A 25,606-nucleotide genomic window follows, 5' to 3' on the forward strand; every position below is an offset into this window, starting at 1 on the left:
GAAAAGAGAAATGATGAAGCCACGACAAACAAGAAAGCAAGAAATGGTGAAACCAAAGTTAGTCCAACAAATCTCAAATCACGGTTCTAGGTGAAGTGTTCAGAATGATACCTTGTGGGGAGCATTCTGGCCCTTACTGTTACTTCCACTGGGGAAGCATTCTTTGTTACCTTGTACATCAAGATTCAATATAGTCCAAAGGGGTGAACAAATATGAACAGCGTCTTGGAGGCTGGAGTCGAAAGGAAAAAGAGCCTCAATTACTATGGTCGAAGCGTGGGTGAATTTGCGATTCAAGTGAGGCTAAGAGCAGCCCACAAAACGCTCCCTGGCAGAGAAGCACACAAATATACAACCCTGTTTTGCGCGTGCGTTCCTTTCAAAGGCGTATTTGTGTGGGCTTTGCTTAGTCAGGCCTGAATTAGATGACAATTGTTTCTACCAGGTACTAGTAATGAACACAATCAATTTATTATATCTGAAATTGAGCTAATCTAACTGTTTCAACCGAAGAACATTTGCCACTAAGGTGGAGTGAATTTATCGCGGTGGATCATTTATGCAGAATCAGCCAAAGCTATTTATTATTTATGTTGTACTCCATGTTCGGAAATTTAGCAACGTGGTAAAATCACAAGAGCCTCGTTTGAATTGCCTTTAAAAAGAAATAAGTTTCTAATTATTAATATTTCCCACTTTTAAGAAATGACTACAGCAATCTGCATTATCCGCCATCGCACGCAAATAAATTCAAGGTAGAAAATGCGAAGCAGTGCTTTTTTTACTCACCAGTGCGCATGCCGGAGGCTACAAGGTTAGTCCGTTTTCGTGGTCAGTCTCCAAGCAGACTGTGCTCTGTTCCAGCGATGAATTTTCGCTGTAGGTAGCACATTTTTTTTTTTAACACGAAAGTGTTTTATTCCGGGGTCCACCAAGACTTCACTGACGTATTTCCGTCACGGAAATACGTCACACGAACATACACGAACATAATACAAAGAAAGAAACCAGAAGAAAAAGTTCCACAAACATGCAAAATTTGGAAATCGAACCCACGACCTCTCGGTCCGCGACGATACATCGCCGAGCGTTTAACCCATTCCGCCACAAACGCATTTGCAGAGAGCTACACAGACGCGCCTTATATATCTAACACTCCTCCGTGTACCCGCGCTCTTGCTCGGGGCGGTGCCGCCGCCTACGAGCAGAAAAGAGAAGTACTGCATTATGACACTAACGCGCACCGACAGTATAGTGCCTAGAATATACTTACTAGTGTGCCGACCGCCGGGAGTTTCCAATGGGAGACGCTGGCACTGCCGGTGATGCCTTCCGCCGGAGGCCCCCAGACGGCGACACTGTTTAGGACCGTGCTAACCGAGCGGCGCATCACGCGTCGCTTGCGCATCACGCGTCGCTTGCGCTTCGGGGGCACTTCGGATGCGCGTTCGTAAGCGCAGTCGGTTGCGGCGCGTTGTTGCTTTCGAGCAAGTAGCGTGTGGTGCCTCCGCACGTCATTGCTGGGGTTCTTTTCTGTGCGCATGGTTCGTACTTGTGTTTGTTCACGGACGGAACCGACATGTCGTCGGTCGCAGAAAACGAGGCGTAAACACAGCACCTGTTTTGTCCCATATTGTACAACTGGATACCGCTCAAATAACGAGCAAGTCTCATTATTCAGCGCGCCTGCTGACTGGCCAGAACGTTTTGCCGAGTGGGAGAAGAATATAAGAGTGCAGATCGAAGGCTAACTCTGGCGGCTGTCGCTTGTGAGAAACACTTTAATAATTGCTACATTGAGCGCTCGTTCAAAATTAGTTGACGGTGTGTCGCCTATGAAAATGTGCCCTGTTTAATTACCTTCATTTATGGTAATTTTTTTAATTTATGGTAATTAGATACAACTTGGTGTGAATTTAGCATTTGTGGACATGTCTCGCATATAATAGTTTACTGTGGAAAAAAGTTACACTTCTTCCGAAACCACGTATTTATTTATTGGTATTTTTCGCAGAAACACCCTGTATCGTGTAGCGTTATAATGATAACTGTGCATACGATCGTTTGTAAGTGCAACAAAATCATATTCTTTCGATTACGCTTTGCACCTCAACCAACGTTCCGCAGAACGAAACGGGCTGGGACAGTCCATTGGCGTCTGTCGCACACGCGCGCGTTGGCTAGAGACGCCGCTCGGCATAGCACGGTCCGTACGGCTATCGCCGTCTGGTGGCCGCCGGCGGAAGGCATCATTCTCGGTGCCACCGGAAAGCCCGCGGTCGGCACACTAGTAAGTATATTCTAGGCACTATACCGACAGTGAACGCTTCGGTGGTCTCAGCACTACGACGCCTCGATGCCAGCATTCGAAGGGACGCTGGCATCAAGAAGCACTACCAACGCCACCTAGGTGGCGTTCACCGTACTCAGCACAGCGGAGCGTGGCCTCCGCAATTAGCTCTGAAAATGTTTCTGAAGTTGATCGCGGAGGCTGCAATTACGACGTGCTGTACGCGCTGATTTGACTCGGTGACGATTCAGTTACGTGCTTTGTCTTGCGCGTTGTATTAGTGTGTCAGTTACGTGCTTCGTCTTTCGCGTTGTGCTAGCGTGTGCAGCGTAGTGCAGCTTCCATATGCACGACGGTTGCTCATGGTTATCGACGTTGGTAGTCGTGATGGAGGAGACGTGCCACCAGGCGTCAGCGTGGGTGCATCAACGCCTAAGGGCGCTTTAGCCACAAAACACCAATAGACATTATATATCAATGTGCAATAAACATTACACTACTTCTGTGAAGACACGTTTCACTTTCGTGTTCTATACCGATTCCTATATAAGAGGGATCAACCACATTTTTTTTCAAGCAACACATCATTCCGCGGCCAGACGCGGCAGGTCGCTAACAATGGAAGCCGTGTGGACGTTATGCCAGTCAAATGCCGCAGCCGTCTTTAAAAACGTTCGCTTAGTGGTGGATACCGAATGTTGGACGCATAATCTGGCTCATTTATTGTTGTTATACAATCAAAACTGCTTTAAAATGAAGCTGCGTGATGCTGCTTGAAGGAAACGACTACCCAGTTCGCAAATAATACCGCCGTATGATTTGAATCAGTCAATGGTCCGGACTGCACAGAATCGATACCAATGGGCTGCTGCTCATTGCACGTCAGTGAGGTCTCAAAACCTATATTCAAGTAAAAGCCCCCACTTAAATAACAAAAGTCCAATAAAAACAATGGTCTACTTATTTGGTACAAAATTACACGTTAACTGTGTTTGTCGGTAATTATCTGAACATTTATAGATCAAATATGATGATAATGATGATTTATTGACATCCCCTTTGAAACGGTGCCGTTACAAATAGTTACCTGGCCTGCTTGATTTAATCAGGTATACTGTACATACATGTGTTTCATTCCAACATTTTTGTATAAATATCCGTATATGTTTTCCCTCAAAACTGCTCTATCTGTATACCTTGTATCACTACCTACGCTTATAATGGATCCGGTCATATCAATTTCCTCTCTGCTTTTTTCCCTTTCCAATACTCTAAACGTATCTTGCTTATCTCGACTGCTGAACGGTTGATGCGTCCATCATAGGCAGCGAAGCCCCCGGGGAAATGCTGCGCGTGCATGCTTAATTTATGCACGAGATGTGTATCCTCTCGCTCTGGGTCCGCTTTAGTCACCTTCCATCCTCACTGGTCGGGTGTTTACCAGGGCGTCCCATACTGCTTGCCATCCACCTTTTAGTTTAGGCCTATAGGCATTTCTGGGCCAGGTTTAACGCCTCCTTTCTACGTATGGCATATGGGTAACCGCGAGAGTGGGCTTACTCGTAGAATATATTGCGCCGGCACGCCTATTGCTATCGCGGACAACAGGTCGTTTGTCACTATAATCCGGATGGCAGCTCTGAATCGCGCACACAGGGGGCTTAAACTGCGCATTCTCGACCTGTTTTGCGAAAGGCGTTTTGTGGCTTCATATGTAATTTTTGACCAAAAACACCGTATAATCCTACGCATTGAAAGTTTTTAATTGCATAGAATACGGATATGCATTTGGCCTCTTAGCCACGTTCGGTCCGAAATCTTGTAGACCTGATCAGCGCAATCTATACCAATATAGAAAGCTCACTATTTCTAGACTCGCGTGAAGGCAAACCCTTCCGTGTCAAGGGGGGGGGGGGGGGGGGGGGGTGAGAAGTGCGTCCCCCATGACTCACTTCTCACTCCAGTTTTGTTCATCTTATCCCTAGAGCCCTACTTTATAGCTTTAGAACGTCATCTGCTGATAAGAGGCCTGTCACCTCCTGGTAATCTTTTCGTAAGCCTTAACGGCGTACGCTGAAGACATCACACTATCACATCACACTGCGCCCGTCTTGGTGTTGTTCTTGTACATTCATGTATTGCACAGCACCTTGCTTAAAGAGAACGATTTCCTTGTCTCCGTCATCGATTCGTAAACTAGCATACGAGACTTTCATTCGTGCCAAACTTGGGTACGCATCCGCAATTTGGTCGCCTCATCAAACTTACTTAATGAATACCACAGAATCCCATCGAGAATCGAGAAGCACGTTTTATTAGTTAAGATTACGATTTTCACCACAGCATTAGTAATATTATGTGATCTCTCGGTATCAGCCCCACTAGCCCTTAGGCGTAAACTCTCTCGCTTATGCCTATTCGACAAATTATACTACAAATTTCCTAACCTGCGCGATTCACTTGTACTTCCACCTGTCCACACGTCATCCCAGGTATTCAACTCTGTGATCATCCAACGTTTACATGGATCAACTAACGCATTTAGCCAATCTTTCTTAGCTGCCGCGATTCAAGAATGGAATCAGCTTCCCAATTCTATTGTCCTTGAGCGTGATCCTGTAAAATTTAAAGAAAACCTCATGCTTTATCTTGAGGTATAAATTGGTACATTATCATGTACGCTTCCTTTTTATTTTAACACGAAAGTGTTTTATGCCGGGGTCCACCAAGACTTCACTGACGTATTTCCGTCACGGAAATACGTCATAGAACATAATACAAAGAAAGAAACCAGAAGAAAAAGTTCCACAAACATGCAAAATTTGGAAATCGAACCCACGACCTCTCGGTCCGCGACGATACATCGCCGAGCGTTTAACCCATTCCGCCACAAACGCATTTGCAGAGAGCTACACAGACGCGCCTTATATATCTAACACTCCTCCGTGTACCCGCGCTCTTGCTCGGGGCGGTGCCGCCGCCTACGAGCAGAAAAGAGAAGTACTGCATTATGACACTAACGCGCACCGACAGTGAACGCTTCGGTGGTCTCAGCACTACGACGCCTCGATGCCAGCATTCGAAGGGACGCTGGCATCAAGAAGCACTACCAACGCCACCTAGGTGGCGTTGGTAGTGGCGTTCACCGTACTCAGCACAGCGGAGCGTGGCCTCCGCAATTAGCTCTGAAAATGTTTCTGAAGTTGATCGCGGAGGCTGCAATTACGACGCGCTGTACGCGCTGATTTGACTCAGTGACGATTCAGTTACGTGCTTTGTCTTGCGCGTTGTATTAGTGTGTCAGTTACGTGCTTCGTCTTTCGCGTTGTGCTAGCGTGTGCAGCGTAGTGCAGCTTCCATATGCACGACGGTTGCTCATGGTCATCGACGTTGGTAGTCGTGATGGAGGAGACGTGCCACCAGGCGTCAGCGTGGGTGCATCAACGCCTAAGGGCGCTTTAGCCACAAAACACCAATAGACATTATATATCAATGTGCAATAAACATTACACTACTTCTGTGAAGACACGTTTCACTTTCGTGTTCTATACCGATTCCTATATAAGAGGGATCAACCACATTTTTTTACTACTATAGTTGCCTGTGTGTTTTTTTATTATTTCTTTCATTTACCCACTTATACTTGTTATATTTTGTGTAGAACATTCCCCACCCCCTTATGTAACACCCCACGAGGTGCCTAATAATAAAGGCTCTAATAAATGATGACGATATGATGATAATGACGACGACGATGATGATGATGATGAACATGCGCTATTGTACATCGCACTAGATTTAAGGTGTTTTTTTTTTGTGCACAAACGTTTTAAATATAGGTTGTTGCAGACAGCACAATTCCAACCCTTGAGCTAAATTAATTTAACTCTATAAGGCTGCCATTACTTCTGCGAGAAATTAAATTCTATAATTACCATAAAAACACTAATTATCTTTTTAATTGATTACTTTACGGCACATATTTCAATCTAAGAATTGTAGCTAGTGAGCTTGCAAGGCATGTCGACTTGGAACGAATTCTGAGGATGGCACCGGTTTTGAGATAAGCGCCATCAGACTTGCGGTAAAAACGCACTGTTGCCCGCTTATTTTTTAGGAAAACGTTGTTTTATGCGTTGAAGCACAAAAGTAACTGGAACGCCACTACATTTTGTCGGACACATTGAAAAGTTATATCTGGAAGCTGCTGTAGCCCTGATAATTCGTTCCAAATGGAGACGCCTTGCAAACTCACCAGCTACAACTCTTAGATCTCAATATGTGGCGTTATAAGTATTTGATTAGTGTAATTAGTGTAATTAGGGTAATTATTCAATTAAGTATTTTGATTTCTTGTAACAGCAATCGCCGCCTCAACGGGGTAATTTTGCTGAAGTTTTAGATTCGTACTATCTGCAACAGGCAGTTTTTAAAAATTTGGTGCAGTAAAAAAAGAAAAAAAAATCCTGGGCATGTCCACAACGAACAGTCGCTTCTGTATGCCCTGAATATCTTTCAGTAATATGGATCGATATCTGGTGCAAGGCTCATTTATTGGAAAAGCCAGTATTTTTTTCATGGGTTTTCCAAACGCACGTATGCACATCTCCGCGCCATTACAGTGGAATCACAGAACCAAAACCCTAGGTAACTCATTCGACAGATTTTGCATCTGAGATGGCATGTGGCGCCAGTCATACAAACATTGAAGAGCTATGTTCAGGCAGCCCACGGTTTCGGTTTTCCTCTTCTTGAACGAGGCTGTTCAACTCAGCCTGTCTTCCTAGGAAGTTTTTCATACCTGCGCCATGTAGCTAATCCACTCATTCGTGTCTCGAGGAGTGTGCAACTCGTTTGTCTGGGCGGGTGGCACTGAACTCTTGTCACAACCGGCGTTGGGACTGCCCCGTGACTGCGGTGGCATTTCTTTCTCTAATGTCTCGGTCGCCGCTTTAAATACTGTTACTGTGCACTTTATTGGGAATGAAAGACGCTCCCGTGCAGACTCTTGCAAGGTATTGCCTTGGCACGTCTTTGCGGGTTTTGCTTCCGACGAGCCCCGCAAATCGTGCACCTCAGTCGACGGATGGGCCTGCAGTACAAAGCCAAGCATGACCTTCCATAGTCATCTTTCAGCTGCGGGCCCAGACGTCGACATAACCTTTGATAAAGTTGTCGAAATAACGGGCGCTGTCCTGCTACGCTTGGTGCCGCCTGACCGGCGTCCCATAGCACATCGATTTCATAGAAGCGGATCGCCACGGCTATGCTGCCTGGTCACCTCCGCGATCTTATTTGGAGACTCAACTGGAGGACCGCTCCCAACTCGAGACAGGCTAGAACGCGGGAGCGTGGTGCGTGTCTCCACATGTCCCAACTGCATGTCGGTGGAGACAGACCGACACGCGACAATCGTGTGTGTCGTCTCGCGTGTTTTTTGGCGCGCCGTCCCTGCGGGTTTTCGGGGCCGGGGCGTACCTTTCTTCGTTTCGCACGGAAGGTTCCCGCGCGGCCGTTTTGCGGGCCTTCTGCTGGTGGTGGGCCTGTTTAGCCTTTGGCGCAATCGTTGCGAAGCTGTGGCAGGCAACTGTCGCCGTGGTGCAATGCGGTCTCTACTGCGCCGCCTGAAGAGAGATATACTAACCTTCCTCTCGGATGACTTCTTATTGGTAGAGCATGAATTTATCCACCGCTGGCCATGCCCTTTTGTTTGGTTATAAAACGGGTGAGTTCAACTAGCCTTTCTCCCAGAGTGACGATAAAAGCCAATTTCGGATACTCTTTCTGGTTTCCTCTTCAAAGCCCTTTCGCTGTATTATATTTGTAATGTTCTTGATATTCTCACCTGCATACTGTTTGCTTATTAGTGTGCACATATGTATTATCTGTATACATAGTGTTGGAAATACAGTGTATGTATGACGAGAATTTAGTTTGCATTCCGTACTCTCGTGCGCCCACAGTGGCTTCTTCATGTTATAGTATTTTAGTAATTGCATATCAAGTACGCGAAGCGTGTTGACTGCCACAAAAACGCGAGATTCAATCCGCCTTCGAAGTTTTCGGAGAAGAGCTCTCCCTGAATGAGTCTCACTGATGTACCGTAGAACATTCCGATGCTGGTGTTTCAACTTACGTAAGAGGGATTCGCATACATTCATGATCGGAACTGCTTGGAAAGGTCTTTATTACGTGCACCATTTCGATTTCGCAGTATCACTACAAAAAACGCATAGTATTTGCCAAGCAATGTACACAATAAATTACGCCTTTGCGATGAATCCATCTGGAAGCAAATTAACTAAACAAAATACTTGCATTTTCTGCAACAGCTTTTGGTTCTTCGCACGTGAAATTACCGGGGATTTGATCATCATCGTACACCCTCTCATTTCCTAATTTGAGGATTCTCGGTAAAATCGTCCACCTGGACATAATCATTCCCAGTTTATCAGAAATTGTAGTATCGCACAGCAATTGAACGGCCATGATGTTGCGTCTAACTCTTTTGTCCATCAATTTCTATATAGTAAATTCCCGTAAAGCTCTGTTTTTACTTGCACTGGTTTTAACCGATTGTCATCTTTGCAAGACATTAACTGCTTTGCTAAAAGTCTTGTTACGGATACTGCTGGTTAGAACAGCAAAATGCCGCTTCACAGAAGAGCAATTCAAGTTCAAATCCGTGCGATGAAGGCTGCCCGCTGCTTCATGTATTGGTCGCCGTCACCACGCGGATGTATTCGAGTCCCTCGTTCGAGTAAAGCAGGTGACGCATCATCCGGGGTTGTAAAGTTGGCTCTCACAGGTCGCTCGAGGCCCTTGTGGTATGATGGCGACTACGGACTATCCTCGGTGACACCATCGTCGTGTTTGGGAGAGGGGGCCTTCCTGTGTTTGGTCATGCGGCACCTGCCCCGCCGACACTCGCCTTCGTGGATCAAGGACTAAAAGAAGTAAAGAAAAAAAAGAAGACGGTAAAAGAAACCTTGTGTTGGAGGGTGGGTGTTGTCTCTAAGAAAGATAAGTGGTCAAATTGCGAGATGCTCACCCAATTTTTTACATCCTGGGAAGCAACGAAATGCAAAATGCTGCTTCACTGTCTGGGCTCAAGTAAGCATCTACGTTCATGACACCTTTAAGATGACCTGTTGCTATTAATTAAATGATAGCAAGTTTCAATAGTCATACTTTTCACCCCAGAAGCTATAGCTTACGCCGTGCGCGCTCAGGTGTCGGTTGCAGAATACCTGCCAAGAAAGCCACTTTCTAGAAACTGACCTTGCCGCTCCAGGCTATCCGAAAGAAAACTGGTGCGACATACGTTAGATATCGCACAGCTAACTGAAACGGCTCAAGCCTGTTCATCTTGTACCACATTGAGGCACAGTAGGAGGCACGCCGGTTCATTCTGCTTACCCTGCAAGGAGTGCCGTCTTCCTCCAGTCCCATCCTTATGTCTCCTTCGGGCATGTGGCACAAGTAGACGCAGAATCTGCGCACTTTGTCCTGCGAGAGAACCACCAACGAAAGAGAGTGTTTGCGTCAATGAATATTAAAATAGTGCGTTATTTTCCACGTCGACCTCGTTAACACGTTTAGAGCCCTTAAACTTACTGCGGAATGCTATACAGCATCCACTCACACTATTATAGCCAACATGTTTCAACTCAATAGACACTAAAATGAGTACAAACACTATGGCATTCCCATATAATAACAGAAAAAATATAGGCGTGCTTTATAAAGGCATGTATCTATTGCCGCATTACCTATTAAAGAAAGAAAGACAGAACGCCTACCAAATTTATTTCATCAAAGGCATTAGAGTTAACACGTTTCGACTTTTACAAAGAAGCCTTGTTCATATCTTCCTTCCTGCCTGACTCACTTTTCTCTCTCGTTCTCTTTCTCGTAAAAAAATATCAAAAGAGTTTCTTTTTGTTTTCAGGTCGACTAACAAGAGTGTATGCTTGTGCTTGTTCGCATTGCTTTGCAATGCTTAAGCTAAGAGTACGCAACACACATATATCGGGCGTAATATTTTAAAAAAAAGCCGTTCTCAAATAAAAGGACAGTTCCTTCGAGACATGCCGTCAGATAAATAACCAGTTTGCTACCCTGCACTAGGAAAGCAGCAAGGGGGGACATAAAGGTAAAGCAGAACATCGTGAATAACTATTCACGAATAAGCGGACGAAGACCGGACAAGCGCACAAACAGTAAGGGATTAGAGAGAATATTCAGAGAAAAATCAGTTGGGCTGTATGAGTCAATTACCTGGCTACAATTCCATGAAAGCCACTCTTAGCGTGAGTGTGCTTGATAAGCTAATAAGAAAACGCGAAAACTTGATACGCGTGGCCCCAACAGTCCGCCGTGATGTTCCCGACCAGCTCGTCGTGACGTCATGGATTTTGGCGGCCTCTGCCTCTGCTCGGGCCTAGTAAATTTTTATCGGTCAAGATAAACTACATTGTCGTTGAAAAGAGCCATAGACTGGACTTAGAAAGTTTATAGAACTTTTACTGTGCCGAAATGGTCCTGATAAGAAAAAGAAATACTTTGGGAATTTGTGACATCACAGTGACGTACGAACTCGGAGGTTTCGGCGCTAAATTTAAAATATGGAAGTTTGGTTTTCTTTTTCTCTTATAGTGTTCAACATCTTCCCACGAAATAAACAGAGTTCTCAAAACGAAAACAGGGTTATGAAAGAATACTTTATCAGCCTAAATCGGTCTACTGATCAGTAATTTGTAATTAATCGAGTTATTCTTGCTCTGTGTTGTTCTTATGGCATTTATAACAGTTTCTGAACTTACGAATGCCTCGTTTTATAATCATCATATCTTCAACTGTTTGTCTGTTTGCTTATTTGTTTGTTTGTTTTATTATTTGTACCCACTCTCCAGCTGTAATGATTCGGGCGCTGCAGGATATGTTGTAAACAAATAAATAAATAATTAAATAAATACTGTAGTGTCCTTTCAAAGTTATCTTCTAGTGGATATTATCTAGGTCCTGAGAGCATAGGATTCGTGTGCTACGCCTATCTGCGCCGGCTTTCGAGCTCCTAACGTATCCGCAATATATTACCGACAAGGCAAAGCCTTGAATCTTTCAAATAATAACAGTCACTCGGCAGTGACAGTAATGCACTTGTCTGAATGTTTTCTAATCTCTTCGCGTCAGTGAAGTCTGCTTCCCATTGTACACTTACCACCTTTGTCCGTATGCGGTGGCATGCGGGGTCCGTTGTGATCATTGCAGCAGTCAGCTCGGCAAACACACCTGCGCATTTTTCAAGCCTTCGGTCATTGTTTATCCGGTTGCATATCAGGGGCCGAATTCACAAAGCACTGCGCTCCAAACGATTGTTAGCCGCTGGCCATCCGCGTCCACCATTGTATTAGCTGTCACAATTCGTCAGCACCCGTTCTTACCGACAGTTCTTTCGCACGAAGTGATTTCTGAATGCGGGTCTATTTGGCATTTGAAGTATATGTTAAATTCTCCAGAGTTTTGCCTCAAAAGGTGCGGCTTTGTTTATACGTGCAACTTTCGACAGACACCACTGTCGAGTTGCGAGCGGGAGTTCACCCGTCCGGAATGTCTCCGGTTCGGGAGATGAGCGAGCCGACTGACCCGGAGGCCCACACAAATGCGTCACACGAATGCTCGAACTACAAAAATGAACTCAACTAAATTAATCACGACGTCGTTGACCAAGTTCCGAAGGCCGCTCGTTATGTTATAGTTCGATATAGCTGTTCGTTATAATAAATGTGGGACAGCGACAACGCTTCTAAAAAAAAATCTCGCATTTCTGGGGAAAGTTTAATGAATTCTATAAGGTAAACCTAGCAAGTGCACTTGATGCTGCCTGAAGTCTGTCAGCGATTACTTGAAAGTGTTTGGAAAACAATTCGCTTGTGGTTAGAGATCACTTGTGCATGATGACGGTGATAGTATACGTAAGGCATAAGAGGTTGTCCCAATCCACGCGGACGCGACGGCTCCCTCCGCGTAACGTAACTGATCTCGAAGGCTATGCTTTTGCAGACTGTATACGCTGGAAGTGATGGAAGGAACCGGAAACGCGTCATGGCCGCCATGTTTTGGACATCATCTGTTGCGGCTTATGTGGTCGCGACAGTAAAGCTTCGCGGTCCGTCGTCCCATAATTCCTTTATATAAAAAGAAAATAAACTATACACCGCCGAAACGCATCATCGGGGTAAATATGAGCTCAAAGTCCAGTGTCAGCAGCAGCATTGTCTCGTATACGAAGGGTGTACAAGAACTTACAAAATCAGCCGATAACGCCAAACTCAAGGGGAGGGTCGAAGCGAAAGAGTGAGTGGAAAGGAAGACGTAAAATTTAAATGAATTCAGTAGCGGTGCCTGAAAACCATTCCGAACATCAGTCTTACAGTCGTTTTCCCATTAAGATATCACAATTAGGTTTTAAATATTGTCAAACAGTCGTTATAGTATTCTTCCTCGTCACAATATTACCCCCCGGCTAACCTCCACGCCCGAGAACTCAGTTTGCGAAGCTACGACACGCCGTGGTGGCTCGGAGACAATGGCGACCTTCTGCAGAGCACGGGGTAGCGGGTACGAGTCCCGGCTGCGGGAATTGTAAGTTCTTGCGTACGTTCTTGCATTCGTTCTTGCATTTGTTCTTGCAACGTTCTTGCAAACGTTCTCGCATTCCACCCCCGTCCGAAGGCGTTCTGACGGAGGCGGAATGCAAGAACGTTTGTGCACCATGCTATATTGGTGCTCGTAAAAGAGTCCGTGGGGGTCAACATTAATCCAGCGAGTTTCACTATGGCGTTCTTCCCGGCGTCCCTCGATGGGGTCCCACCGAAGGATGACCCACCATGAAGGTGTTGTGGCTTTTGCGTTGTGCTTCTGAGTCCAAGGCCGCGGTATCAAATCCCGATAACTGCGGGCTGCATTTCGATGGGGGCGAAATGCAAAAATGTCCGTGCACCGTGCATTGGGGGCATGTTAAAGAACCCCAGGTGGTCAGAATTAATCCGAAGTCCCCCACTACGACGTGCATCGTAATTGTATCATGGTTTTGGCAAGCAAAACCCCCGAATACAATTTTACTTCCGAATGAAGCTAAACCATATATAATTAAAATTACAAAGTTAAAAAAACTGAATTGCCCTCACTCTTTACTGGGCGGCTTAAGTCTGTTCGCCAAAGTCGGCGGAAGTGTTTATGATGGCGTCGTTAGTTAAGAGGATTAGAAGGCGGTATCATAGTTATTCCAAGATTTATAGAGCGCCACTTCTTTATATTGAAAGACGGAAGACGACCAGGATACGCAGCACTGGCAGACCCGTTTATTCCGCCGGCACAGCCCAGGCTCAAACACGAAGAAGAAAAACAGGGATGATGATGGCTATATACAAATGAGAACGATGAAGTACGTTACATGTGCTTACACTAATCCCCCCCTCTCGAGGAAGCGGCCAACCTGGCCGCAATCCAAAGATCGGCTGAACGGGGAATAAAGTGCTTCATGCGGGAGACGTGAACAATTTCTGCACTACGACGATGGCGGTCCGCGACGGAGTGAAGCGGAGTGACTAGGTAGTTTACTGCGGAAGTTTGTTGTAGGACTGTGTAGGGCCCAATGTACCGGTGAAGGAATTTCTCGCAAAGTCCAGGGGTTAGAACCGGGGTCCATAGGAGGACTTGGTCTCCAGGATGGAAGGCGATGTCGCGGCGTTTGCTGTCGCAGCGACGTTTTCTTTCTTCTTGGGTAGCGGCGGTGTTGCGACGAGCAATTTCACGGCAATGCGCGACTCGAGCTGCAAAATCTTCTGGGAGGGAGGTGTTAGGCGAAGCAGGAGAGAAAAAGAATTCGGAGTCGAAGACGGAGGAGGCAGATCGTCCATACACCAGGAAGAAAGGGCTGTAACCGGTAGTTCGTTTTGTCGCAGTATTATAAGCGAATGGAACAAAAGGAAGGATGTTGTCCCAGTTTGTGTGGTCAGGACGTAAGTACATAGAAATCATGTCAGAGAGCGTTCGGAAGCGTTCAGTAAGGCCGTTGGTTTGCGGGTGATATATAGAAGTGGTTTTATGCTTCGTATTATTCTCCCGCAAGACTTCATCGAGGACGTGGGACATGAAGGCTTTGCCACGATCGGACAAAAGAACGCGAGGAGCACCATGGCGCAAGACTATGGATTGCAAGAAAAAGTCAGCAACCTCAGAAGCAGCACCAGATCGAAGAGGCGCAGTCTTGGCGTATTTTGTTAAGTGGTCTAGCGCAGTGACGATCCAACGGCAACGGAGGGCGTCAACGGAAGAAAAACGGGGATGATGATGGCTATATACAAATGAGAACGATGAAGTACGTTAAATGTACTTACAATATGTATAAAACGACCTAGAAGTATTCATTAAAGCTCGAGCAGGCATCTAAACATTTATTTTTAAGGACTCTGTCTTTTTTATTTATATTACACTAAACTCGAACCGATTCCGATCGGATGACGCAAAATGACGTCATAGCTGGATTCTTACCTCGTATGCTTATATGGATAGCTGCCAGAAGAAAATATATGCTACACAGTATGTCTAAGAAGGGCAAATCGCTCGAGGAATGACGCGTGAAAGGTGGAGTGTGACTATTACGCGTTAGCCCGAAATGTGTGTGGCAGTAAGTATGTGATTACACTCAAACTTACTAGTAATTTGTTTAGCGGTCACGCCAGACGTAACGTCGTTTCGTTTCCGAGGTGACCAGCGTTAGCCACAGTGAAGCACATTTATTAAAGGAAACGGCAAGGGCATACTTCGACCTTCATTCACGAACGCACGAGGACGCAGCATTTACTTTTGCTTCCGCGGATACGAATCTTTTCTGTAAGCAAGCTAAGCATCACTTTCATTCGCAAGCTGTAAACATTTTTCACGGCGTATAAATGAAGACAAAATGCCAGTTCTGGCTGTGCAAGCGTGCGTGAAAGTTTCGTGGTTCAATTCTATCTCGATTCTACGAGTGGTATAAGCGCGTGATTTCAATGCCCCGATGCAGGCATAGCACGGGCCATCAAGCATGTTGTGAAAACAGTGAATAGCCAGCAAAACAGCAGCCACTTACCCATAATAACGACTACAGAGACCACTGCTAGTGACGTCCTCATTGTCCTATACTAGTGAACTTTCACAGCAGCGGTGCAAATGATCGACCAAACCCCAAGTCTCAGCGCGCACGCGGTGCAGCTCGTAGTGGCTTCACCAAGAACCAACCGTTCAATATGAAGAACTCGATTCCGGCGAGAAGCGTATAAACCCTCTTTTCTCTCATATGCATTGACGTCTATATCGAGAGCGTTTCGAACTAAATGTGTACGAGAATGAGCCGGGGACGGTGGGATTCCCTCCAGGGCAGAGCGCCAACATGCTGCAGCGTATAGCTGGGACGACCTTGGTCAGACGACGCTGAGCAAGCAGCTTGTCTTGGAATTAGGCGTGAGTCGTGACGCCTCGCGATTAAGAGAAAAGGGGACAGCAAATGAGAGAAACACAAAAAAAGACAAAAAGAAACATGAGGGGATTGCAGTCAGAATTAAAGGCTTCGGTGCAAGTGAAGTGAGGATTGCGGGCCTAATTTTGTTGACCATGTGACCAAGAAACACGAGTCTCAGAGCTACCGCCACTGTTCTCGCGATTGCGTCAGCAGTCCTCGGCGCGTCCATAATGAAACCACAACTACATAGCGCGTATTTCTCATCGGCGTTTCCAACGTACCTTTGGAGTGACGTCAAATTGCGTCGATGAGTCCGTATTACGCTACGCGATATGCCTGCTGCGGCAGGCCGCGTTTCGATATACCTGAAGTAGTTGCTGATGAAAGAGAACAATCTGCTGAATATATTTGTCTGTAATAACTGCGTAACTGTCGCGTGTTGTGTACGACGTATTTGTCAATGCTTGCCGATGTACACGCAATGTGTTATGCAGGTTACGTGTGTGATGGATTGCGCTTAACTCACCGTCTGATGTGTTACCCTAAAGGATACGCTGCGCAGCATGAGTAGTCTGAACGACAGGCCACAATAGGAAGTGGACATTTGACGGACTCTGCGCATTACATTGTCCGGCGTGACTGTTGCTCGACGACACAAAGTTCTATACTGGCATACATCTATTTTTCCACGACGTCGCACTACGTGCTTGTCTTTCTAATCAGGACGCCGTTATACAGGCATCGAGTGTGATAATAAGGGATTTGCTGCCATTTACAGCGTGGCAGTGCTGCATTGAGTTGCCCATGTGTAGCCTGGCCTCTACAGCGAAGCTTCCGATGAGATTAGAAGCTCTCGAATGCGCTATATGCGTGTTTTCACGGTAAACCCTGGTAGAACTAAGCAATTCGCCGAATTTGTATTCGGATGGATTGTGAGGCACGCTATAATTAGAGATGTGCAGACAAAATTTGAAACGCGTGCATTGGGTTAATTAGGGGTTCGGTGAAAATCGCTAAGCGATCGTGTTCTGCTTGTTAATTTTTCTCTTGCTTGTTTTTTTTTTAATCGTGTAATATTCAGGCAAAGTTTCAAGAGCAAAAGTTTATTACGGGTATTATACGGCCTTTATCCGCTATGTTTCGCAGCGTCCTAGACTAACTGTACGTGACCTGAGTTTAAAATCGGGTGAAATGGAGGCCATGATAAAATAATGATTTAAGCTCAGCCGGATCAAAATTAGGTGGGAACGCAAAATTTATATATTTTCTTCTTTCCCTTTTTTTTCTTTTTTCCGCAACCACTGCACCAATATTTAAGAAATTTGTGGCATTTAAAAGAAGTTGAAATCTAGTGACTCTAGGAATTTGCTTTATTTATTTTGTTTGCCAACTTTTCTAAAAAATTCTTTAAAATAGCACATCTAAATACGAAAGCTAAATATCAGTTTTACCACTCTAACTCAACAATAACAAAATATATGAAAATTCTGTCAACTGCACCTAATAATACATCTAAGCGGACAACATTGATTCATTATACACCGCTCTGATAAATCTGCTGCAAAAGCCCTACTTGTGAGTAAAGGGCTATTGCAAAATCCTCGCAAGCATTGTAACAACGTAAACTCGCATATCGAGTTTCTTTCTGCTTTAGATGATCTAACACATACAATTTACAGAACTTGGATATCTGTTCTGGGTGCAGAGTTACGCATTTATAGACATACTCATTCAATTTTTAATGTGCACTTTTGGGGGGCTGACTATGAGTCGTTCTATATGTGTCTCTCTATAACCGTTTTCCCGTCAACTTGGGTCACTACGTAGTCCATAGTCCAATGGTTAGAGAATCGGGCTGCCGTAATGAGAGAACCGGGTCCGAGACCAATCGTCCGGCCAACTTGGGTCACGAATGTGTGAGATTTGGTGTGCGCCGCTCATCAGTTAAACCGTTTCACACCAACTCGTGCCACTGAGTATGTGCCAGTGCTTATGTGGCGCTCTTCAAAGAACCTATTGCACCCCGTCTTGGATCACCGGCAATCTGAAACTAGGTATGCGCCACGAGGCATCTGTCGCTCTTCAATAAAGCTGTTTCACTCCAACTTCGGTCGCCGGGTAGGCGTCATCGCGTTTGCGCCACTCTTGAATGAACATCTTCTACGCCAAATTGCGTCTCGTGGTATGAGTCAGTGGGTGTGTGCCGCCTCTTCTATGACAAAAAAAAATCATTTATGTTTCTCCGGTAGCCGGCGGAGTCGAACCCGCGCAGTTAATATTCACACAATCTTATCTGAATATATGTACGCGTGCCTTGCATCTGACAATATAGGGGGCTATGCTCGAACTGATTGACTGGCCAACGCGCAGTCAACTATTGGCATCCCTATACACATGGTCGTTTCACAGAGCTCCGGCAGCCCGTGTGAAGCAGCAGCCAAGTTACGTTCCCAGAATGGATAATGAAACACAATTATCGCTATTACTGTCGGCTTCGTCTCACAGGCGCCTTCAGTTGTCACACGGCGTAATTGTATAGCAATGCCGGGTCGCTCTCAAGGGGGCAGTCTACGATACCGTGCAGCAGTTGTTATTAGCCGCTTCTCTTGCGCTGGCATTTCACATAGCCTGCGTCTTTTCGCTCCATTTCCCCCGACACCGTGTTGCTTGTAACATTGTTTCTTGCAAAAAAAAAAAGTTAGCGTAGCTTGCACTGGAGGCGCAATGCTAAAGAGACAGCGGAGCTGATGGGCACCTAGCTAGTCCTGGCTTTTGGGCTAGACTAAGCACTGCCAAGTCCTCCCCAGCATTTTCCGGAATTTATTGATTGTTGATCGATTATCGATTAGCTATTGATTGGCTGTCGATTGGTTATCGATGACTGACTAAGCTTAAGTAGTCCCAACCATGCTTAGCTAGACTTAGCCAGGCTCAGCTTCGCTAGTTGACAGGGGTATGTGCCATTGCGCTTGGATCCCTTTCTGCACTACCGCCAGGATCGGCCCATATTTTCTGTTCGCATGTTACAGACTAACGCTCGGCTTAAACAGCTCCGCTGTTAAAATTACGTTAGAGAACTCCGGCGCCAGTGTCTACGGGAGCTGCGAATATGGCGGTTCAGCCAGCCAAGGAACGGTAGATAATACGTGGATTTGCCTAAACCTTGTCATTTTGGCTTCATACGGCTTTCTGACTTTGCATATTAATCAATATCATTTTATCAGCGAAGCTGTTTAAGCTATCCGTAAAACCATGCTCGTCAACCGAAAATAAAATGTCGCAGTTTCACCCGAAATGCGAAGCATCAATTGCGACAGCAAATTAGTAGAAAGCTGTTCGGAGTGAGGATAGTAGTTTTATCAGCTGTATAAACTTGGGCATGCAGCAGCACCAGCAACGCGCAGAACTGTTGTCGACGTCGTCGGCGTTTTGCCCGCGTTCGCACCGAACGCGGGCAACGTGTTGCCGGTTTTTCTGGGGGCGGCTCGGAGGTTTTCGATGAGATCAGAACGGGACATTCGTCGAGCAGCGTCCGAAGGCTTTACCACCGTCTCGCCTCGTAACGTTTATATATAGATACGCATTTGGTGCCGCAGCTAAACGTCGCCTCCCCTAACTCCCTCCCGTCCCCCCCCTGGCCTTTCGCGTGACGGAAGAAGTCGCGTTTGCTCTCTATATATACGGTGATTGTAAAGGAGGAAGGAGACGCTTAATTCTGCAGCCCTTCAGGGATCACGGTGCAGAATGCGCGTTTGCTCTCCGCCGTGCGTTCGCTCCCCGTAATAGCGCGCGTCCCTCGCGCGCTTTCACTCGCACATAAAGCATACGGCGCGCGGCGAGGATTTCATCACCGTTTGACGTCATACGGAACCTCACGGGGACGGCGACGGTGACAGTGGGCCTCTTCGATTATCCGTCTCTGACAGTCCCGGACTGTCCGAAAAACTGCATACGCAACGCTCATTGGCTGAAAGCATTGTCTCGGGCAGTCCGGGACTGTCAGGAACGGATAATCGAAGAGGCCCAGTGACGGCTACAGCGACGGCGACGGTGACGCCGACGGCAGAAATCCACTTTGAGTGTCCATATAATTGCTATCACAATAAAAACTCGCCTAGTGATGACGTCACGACGCGTTGCCTAGCCACCACTTCGCGGAGCGGTGTGTGCTTTGCCTCCTCTCCGTGCCGTGCACAGGCTGCCTTGACATTGGACGTTAAAGAGAGGGAAGGAGAGCATGTGCGCGGCGCGCGCTTTGCTCGAGAGAGAGAAAGAGAAAATGAGAGCGACAGAAAGAAATTGTAGCAGCACCAACGAGGCAACGCGCAGAGCATGCTGCCGACGCCGCCCACGTTTCCCCGTTTCCCCGCGTTCGCGCCGAACGCGCGTGGTGCCCGTGACTGCAGCAGGCGCCTCTGGCGGCAGCTCGGCAGGTTTCGACCCGCCACGCCCCGACAAGTGTGGAGGCGCAGCTTGGCCGTGACGTCACTGGGGAGATAAAGCTCGGAGCCGCCGCGACGGCGGCAGAACTCTCGTTGACTCTGTGGCGACTACATGTAGCCTTGACATGGGACGACCAAAGAAAATCCGGACACCCCAAGAAGAAGCCGCTCATCTTGAAGCGCGTCGCGCGGCCAAGCGAGAATCTGCGCGTCGGCGGCGAGCCGATTCGGAATACCGTTCCTAGCAGCACTTAGCATTGCCTGGCAAAACTTACCCAAGCCTAGTAAAACCTGGAAGAAGCTAGGTCGATCACCAGCTCCGCTGTTTACTCCAGCCTTGAACCACTAGTGCAAGCTGCCCACATTTTTTTGTCGAAATAAAGTGTTATAAATTGCAACGATTCGCAAATAATTATACATGGGTGCAGAGACTTCGTGCTTTGCTGTGCTTTAAAAAAAGTCATCGATACATCCACATTTAGAAGGATAAACGTCATAAGGCACAATAGCGTCTGAAGCTACGAGAACAAAAATTGAATAAATTCATGTAACGTCAGCCATTCCCACGGTAGCTAAATGAGCGCAGTGCCAAAGTTCACTTATTTTTTGTGGGAGAATCTGTGGCTTGTAATATTCACCGTTTTGATCGTTCTTCACGTGTAGACGCTGCTTAATACCAACCGCGGTTGGCTCAGTAGTTGTGGCGTTCTGTTCTTGAGTGTGAGGAGTCCCGTCCAAATATTAATCAGTCAGCCACTCCGAACTCTTGTCACGATATCCTTCGTCGCGCTGGTATTAGATTGAAAGCTATAGTTGCGGGACCTGCAATATTTTGTGCAGGTAGTGTCTAGAGAAGCGCGGATTGAAAAATATTTTTCAGGGTTATTGTCCCTTATCGTAATCTCGGCAAAAATGCAATAAAAGTCCAATTAATGGTCACACAAAGTAAGTATACGGTGCATCTGGTAATTAGTTATTTCTTATAACCGACTATTCGCAATCGGCAATAGAATGCATTTCAGCCATAATCAAGTCGTGAACAACGATGGCTTTGAAGATAGAACGCCCGCCCGTACGGCTGTATCTTGAAAGCCATCCGCGGCGAGGGCACAGTCCGCCCTCCCTGTGTTTTCGCGGCTAAAATCGCGTTGATGCGAGCGCTGGCAGAAAGCTCAATTCGCTCGCTGTTGCTACCGCGTTGACTCACTCCAGCGCTTTGACAGCGAGTTTCTGCGGTCATCGAGTGAGATGCATTCATGTTTCCTTGTTCGCGCGTGACACCATGCTTGTTAATTTAGCTTAGCGTGCCTATTAACAGCGGAGCTGTTCTAAGTCGACCCTTTGCCGTATGTCTGTCCAGCGGTGTCACGCAGGTCACGTGACCAGGAGAGGATTAGAGCCGCGCAGGGGGAAGGCAGGTCACGTGACCAGCAGAGGAGGAGAGTCGCGCTGTGCGAGGAAGCGACCAATGAGAGGCCGAGCTGAGCGCGAGGAGGAGAGGCGATGGGTATAAGAGAAGGTGTTTCTGTTCGGCGTGCTTTTTCGGATAACGAACGCTCATCGCAGCTGGGCTGCGATACGACTATGGGAAGACCACGAGTAGTGCGTACTCCTGAGGAAGAGGCTGCCTACCGATAGCGTCAGCGAGAGTTGGCTCGTGAACGGGCTCGTCGCTTGCCCTCATTAGTGGCGCGCAAAAAAGGGGCGGCGCAACTTGCACGCGAAAAAAAGCACGCTAAAACACAGAGCGAAACCTCACGCGAAAAAAAACACACACACACTGCGACAACCGCAAATATGTAGCAGCACCAACGAGGCAACGTGCAGAGCTGCTGCCGACGCCGTCCACGTTTCCCCGCGTTCGCGCCGAACGCGCGCGGTGTCCGTGACTGCAGCCGATGTCTCTGGCGGCGGCTCAGTAGATTTCGAGCAGAGAACTGGGGCGGTATTCTGTAAGAGTCCACCTAGTGGACTGTCCAATTCGGCTGTCGCGATTGGCTATAGCGGCACGCGCGAGAAGGAGCCAGCCAGTCGCCTTCTCGCGCGTGCCGCTATAGCCAATGGTGACAGCCGAAATGGACAGTCCACTAGGTGAACTTTTGCAGAATAGCGCCCCTGGACACTCGTCGAGTAGCGTCGGAAGTCGCTGCCTCTTCTCGCCTCGCAACGTTTCGAAATAATATACGTTTATAATACCTGCGTTTACTTGTGTTTACGCAATTGCATCACGTGCAACACATGCACATGTAACACTCGTAATACTCGGTGTAACTAACACAGCTTCGCTGTTCGACCATCTTCACGGAGTTTAAGGGCGGGTGATTTTGTTTGCAAGTTTATATGGCCGATAAATTTACTATGCTTACTTTGTATAGCTGTCCACTAGCTTGCTATCCCACTGGATGCTTCGCCTTTCGGGCGAAACTTCGACTTTTTTTAAGTGAAGACTTCTTTGGTTCTACACCATCTACCTACCCCACTTCCCACTTTGTGTGAATCAGCTGTCTGACCGAGAAAAACTGGGCCAAACCCGCACTGGAGACAGTGCAATTAAACATGGGCCAATCCCGCCGAGACAGTGTAAATAAAGGAGATCCCATGATGGGCCGATCCTGCTGACCAGTGCACAAGATGCATCCTCGCAAGGGTTTTAATGTTCGTAACGCGGACCGATAGTGGAGGCAGAGCAACGTCACAGCCCCCACATGCCTTATAGCATTAACCCAATTGAGCTAATAAATTGTCCCAGCAACGTATCTCAGCAGGTCAACCGGAAAGCTTCCGAATGACTTTTACAATTACCTCCGATAGTTTCTGCCCAACCTTTTTTCTCCTTTTCTCATGTTTAGGTTACTTAAATCTCAATCGTACAACGCTGCTGAGTAAACAAAGCGTGCGCACACAATTTGCGGATAACGCCAGTTAAGATAGAGTGCTGCAAAATCGAAAGCCACGCATCTCTGTATTGTCGTAAACATTCGTGACGTCTTAATGTTTGTTGATTCCTCGTCCTCGTCCTGGCGCAACGATGCGTATCATAGCGTCATTAAAAATAAAATCCACGATCCGGAGGCTGTGTTTGAGTGGTTAGCAGAGCACACGATAAGCGAGAGACAGAGTAGAGAGACAAGATAGCCGAAACTCGGTTACTCCTTTTTGGTAAAGTATCGAGCTGCTCACGTGCTGCAGTTGGGGCACAAACACGTTTGCTCTGACGTAAGGAAAGAAACATTGGCAGAAACCCAAAACAATAGCTACGACGGTGACAGAGGTGGCATCGCCCCGGTAAAATAAAGAGATAATAAGTATACCATTCAGATAACCTTGTACACAACGGCTTATGGTAACAATTGTTGTAGCACATAAGGAGAATACACCATTGGTCTTCTTAGAAAGCACGTTCACGTCGTCATTTACGAGATATGGTGATATCGTAATAAGAGAGCTAGGTAATATCGTAATAAGTTCTGATGGTGTCTTAAACCTAATCTTGAATCTCGACACTAAAAAGTGTATCGGTTCTGATTGTATCCCGAATTATTTCCTTGTAAGATACTCCCTATGGATAGCTCAGTACTTTACTCTTCTCTTCCAGAAATATTTAGACTGGTGAAGTATCAACTGAATGGAGAACAGCCAAAGTCCTGCCTTTGTATGAATCAGGTGATAAACATTTCTCTCTAACTACAGGCCGTTACATATTTCACCCCAGTCATGCAATATGTTATAGCACATATATTCACAAACATGTAATCGAATTCCTTGGCTCTAATGACGTTATAACATTTGCTCAGCACGGTTTTCAGTCGTGGTTATAGCACTGTAACGCAATTACTCGATTTTAATCATGATGTCTCTGCTAACCTAGACATAGGTAATCAAGTGGATGCCATTTTTATTGACTTCTCTAAAGCTTTTGACTCTGTAATTCATTCTAAACTACGGGTAAAACTAAACGCCATATTCAATAATCCCTGTTTAGTTTCTTAGATAGCCAGTTTTCTTCATTGTCGCTCAAAATTTGTTTCATTTAACTCAGAGGAATCAACTCCTGTTGACGTCACATCAGGCGTTCCTCAGGGATCCGTATTTGGCTCTTTATTATTTCTAATATATATTAATGATTTACCTCGTAGCACCTCAACTAAAATCAGACTTTATGCAGATGACTGTGTATCATACGAATACAGGGTGTTTTTTTTATTGCGATAGCAATTATATGGACACTTCAACCGGATTTCTGCCGTCGCCGTCGCCGTCGCCGTGAGGTTCCCTATAGATTAAATCTTCGCCGCGCGCCGTATGCCCGAGCGGAAGCGTGCGGGGACGCGCGCTATCACGGAGAGCCAACGCACTCAATCACCCACGCGCAAGCAAGGAAGCGGGAAGCCAGCCCCGGAGGGAGCGCGGGGGGGGGGGGGCATTTCTACTCTGCCAACAACCGCGCTCGTCGTTCGCTCACCCGCACAGTCTCTTATCTCCACACGGCTCTGACCTTTATGCGCCGTGCATTCGCCGCTCAGTTTCCGTTGAAGCGATAGACCGCACGTACCTTCGCCCGCTGCGCGGCGTATGCGCTCGCTGCCAGCGTTTTGACAGTCGTTGGCTGCAGTCATTCAGTGTGATCTATTCATGTTTGTTTGTGCGCGCTCACACCACGCTTGTTCATTCAGTTAGTAATAGTCGGGCCACATTTTCCAACGCACGCTACACATGCAATGCTGCCCAGATCGGCAGTGCAGCACTACAGGTGTGTCCCTTCGCACGCGCTGCCCACGGTAAGCGCTTCTCATCAACACCACCGTTTCACACGCGCCTTCTCGTGGTCATCGAATCTCTCTTCATGTCGGTCTACTTACGCCGCAGCACACCTGCTTACTTAATCAGCTCATGTTTACTACAATTCACATTGCTACCAAGGCCGCTCACCTTACTTCGTATGACACTGCTGTGTTGCTATCGCATTCATTGCTTCGCCCTTAGGGCGAAACTGTGACATTTTTTTTAGCTGCACCAAATTTTTTAAATTAGAAAAATACATATCTTGGTCACGTTATGTTTACCACTCGAGTGCACCGATTGGCGGCCTCTAGATACAGAGCAATTTCCTCACTTATGTACGTAATTAGCGAATTTACGCTAATTAACTTTCTAATTATCAACAATAGGTGACCACAGCAAATGACTACTTTGGGGCCCGTCCTCAACAATACCTATCCCAACGATCAAATTCTGAATTGCGGAGTTCATGATGGGAGCTACGCGTCCAATTAGTTCCCCGTAGAAGGCTCCTTGTAAACCGAAACTGGCCGCAAAAAGAGCGTCTGTGTCGTCGATGTCGCCGCCCCCCTGCCTTTCGTCACGTCT

General features: G+C 46.7%; 1 protein-coding gene across 1 annotated transcript; it reads right to left on the reverse strand.

The window, feature by feature from the left end:
* Nucleotides 1-8,463: 8,463 nt before the first annotated feature.
* LOC119446137 (uncharacterized) lies at nt 8,464-15,632 on the reverse strand. The gene is made up of 4 exons (XM_037710496.2): nt 15,429-15,632; nt 11,514-11,584; nt 9,710-9,799; nt 8,464-9,237 (listed from the first exon to the last, which is right to left on the reverse strand). Exons 1-4 carry the CDS (start codon nt 15,469-15,471, stop codon nt 9,130-9,132), a joined length of 312 nt encoding a protein of 103 aa, XP_037566424.1. The 5' UTR covers nt 15,472-15,632; the 3' UTR covers nt 8,464-9,129.
* Nucleotides 15,633-25,606: the final 9,974 nt, after the last annotated feature.

Source organism: Dermacentor silvarum, chromosome 3, assembly GCF_013339745.2.
Source record: "Dermacentor silvarum isolate Dsil-2018 chromosome 3, BIME_Dsil_1.4, whole genome shotgun sequence".
Taxonomy (NCBI): domain Eukaryota; kingdom Metazoa; phylum Arthropoda; class Arachnida; order Ixodida; family Ixodidae; genus Dermacentor; species Dermacentor silvarum.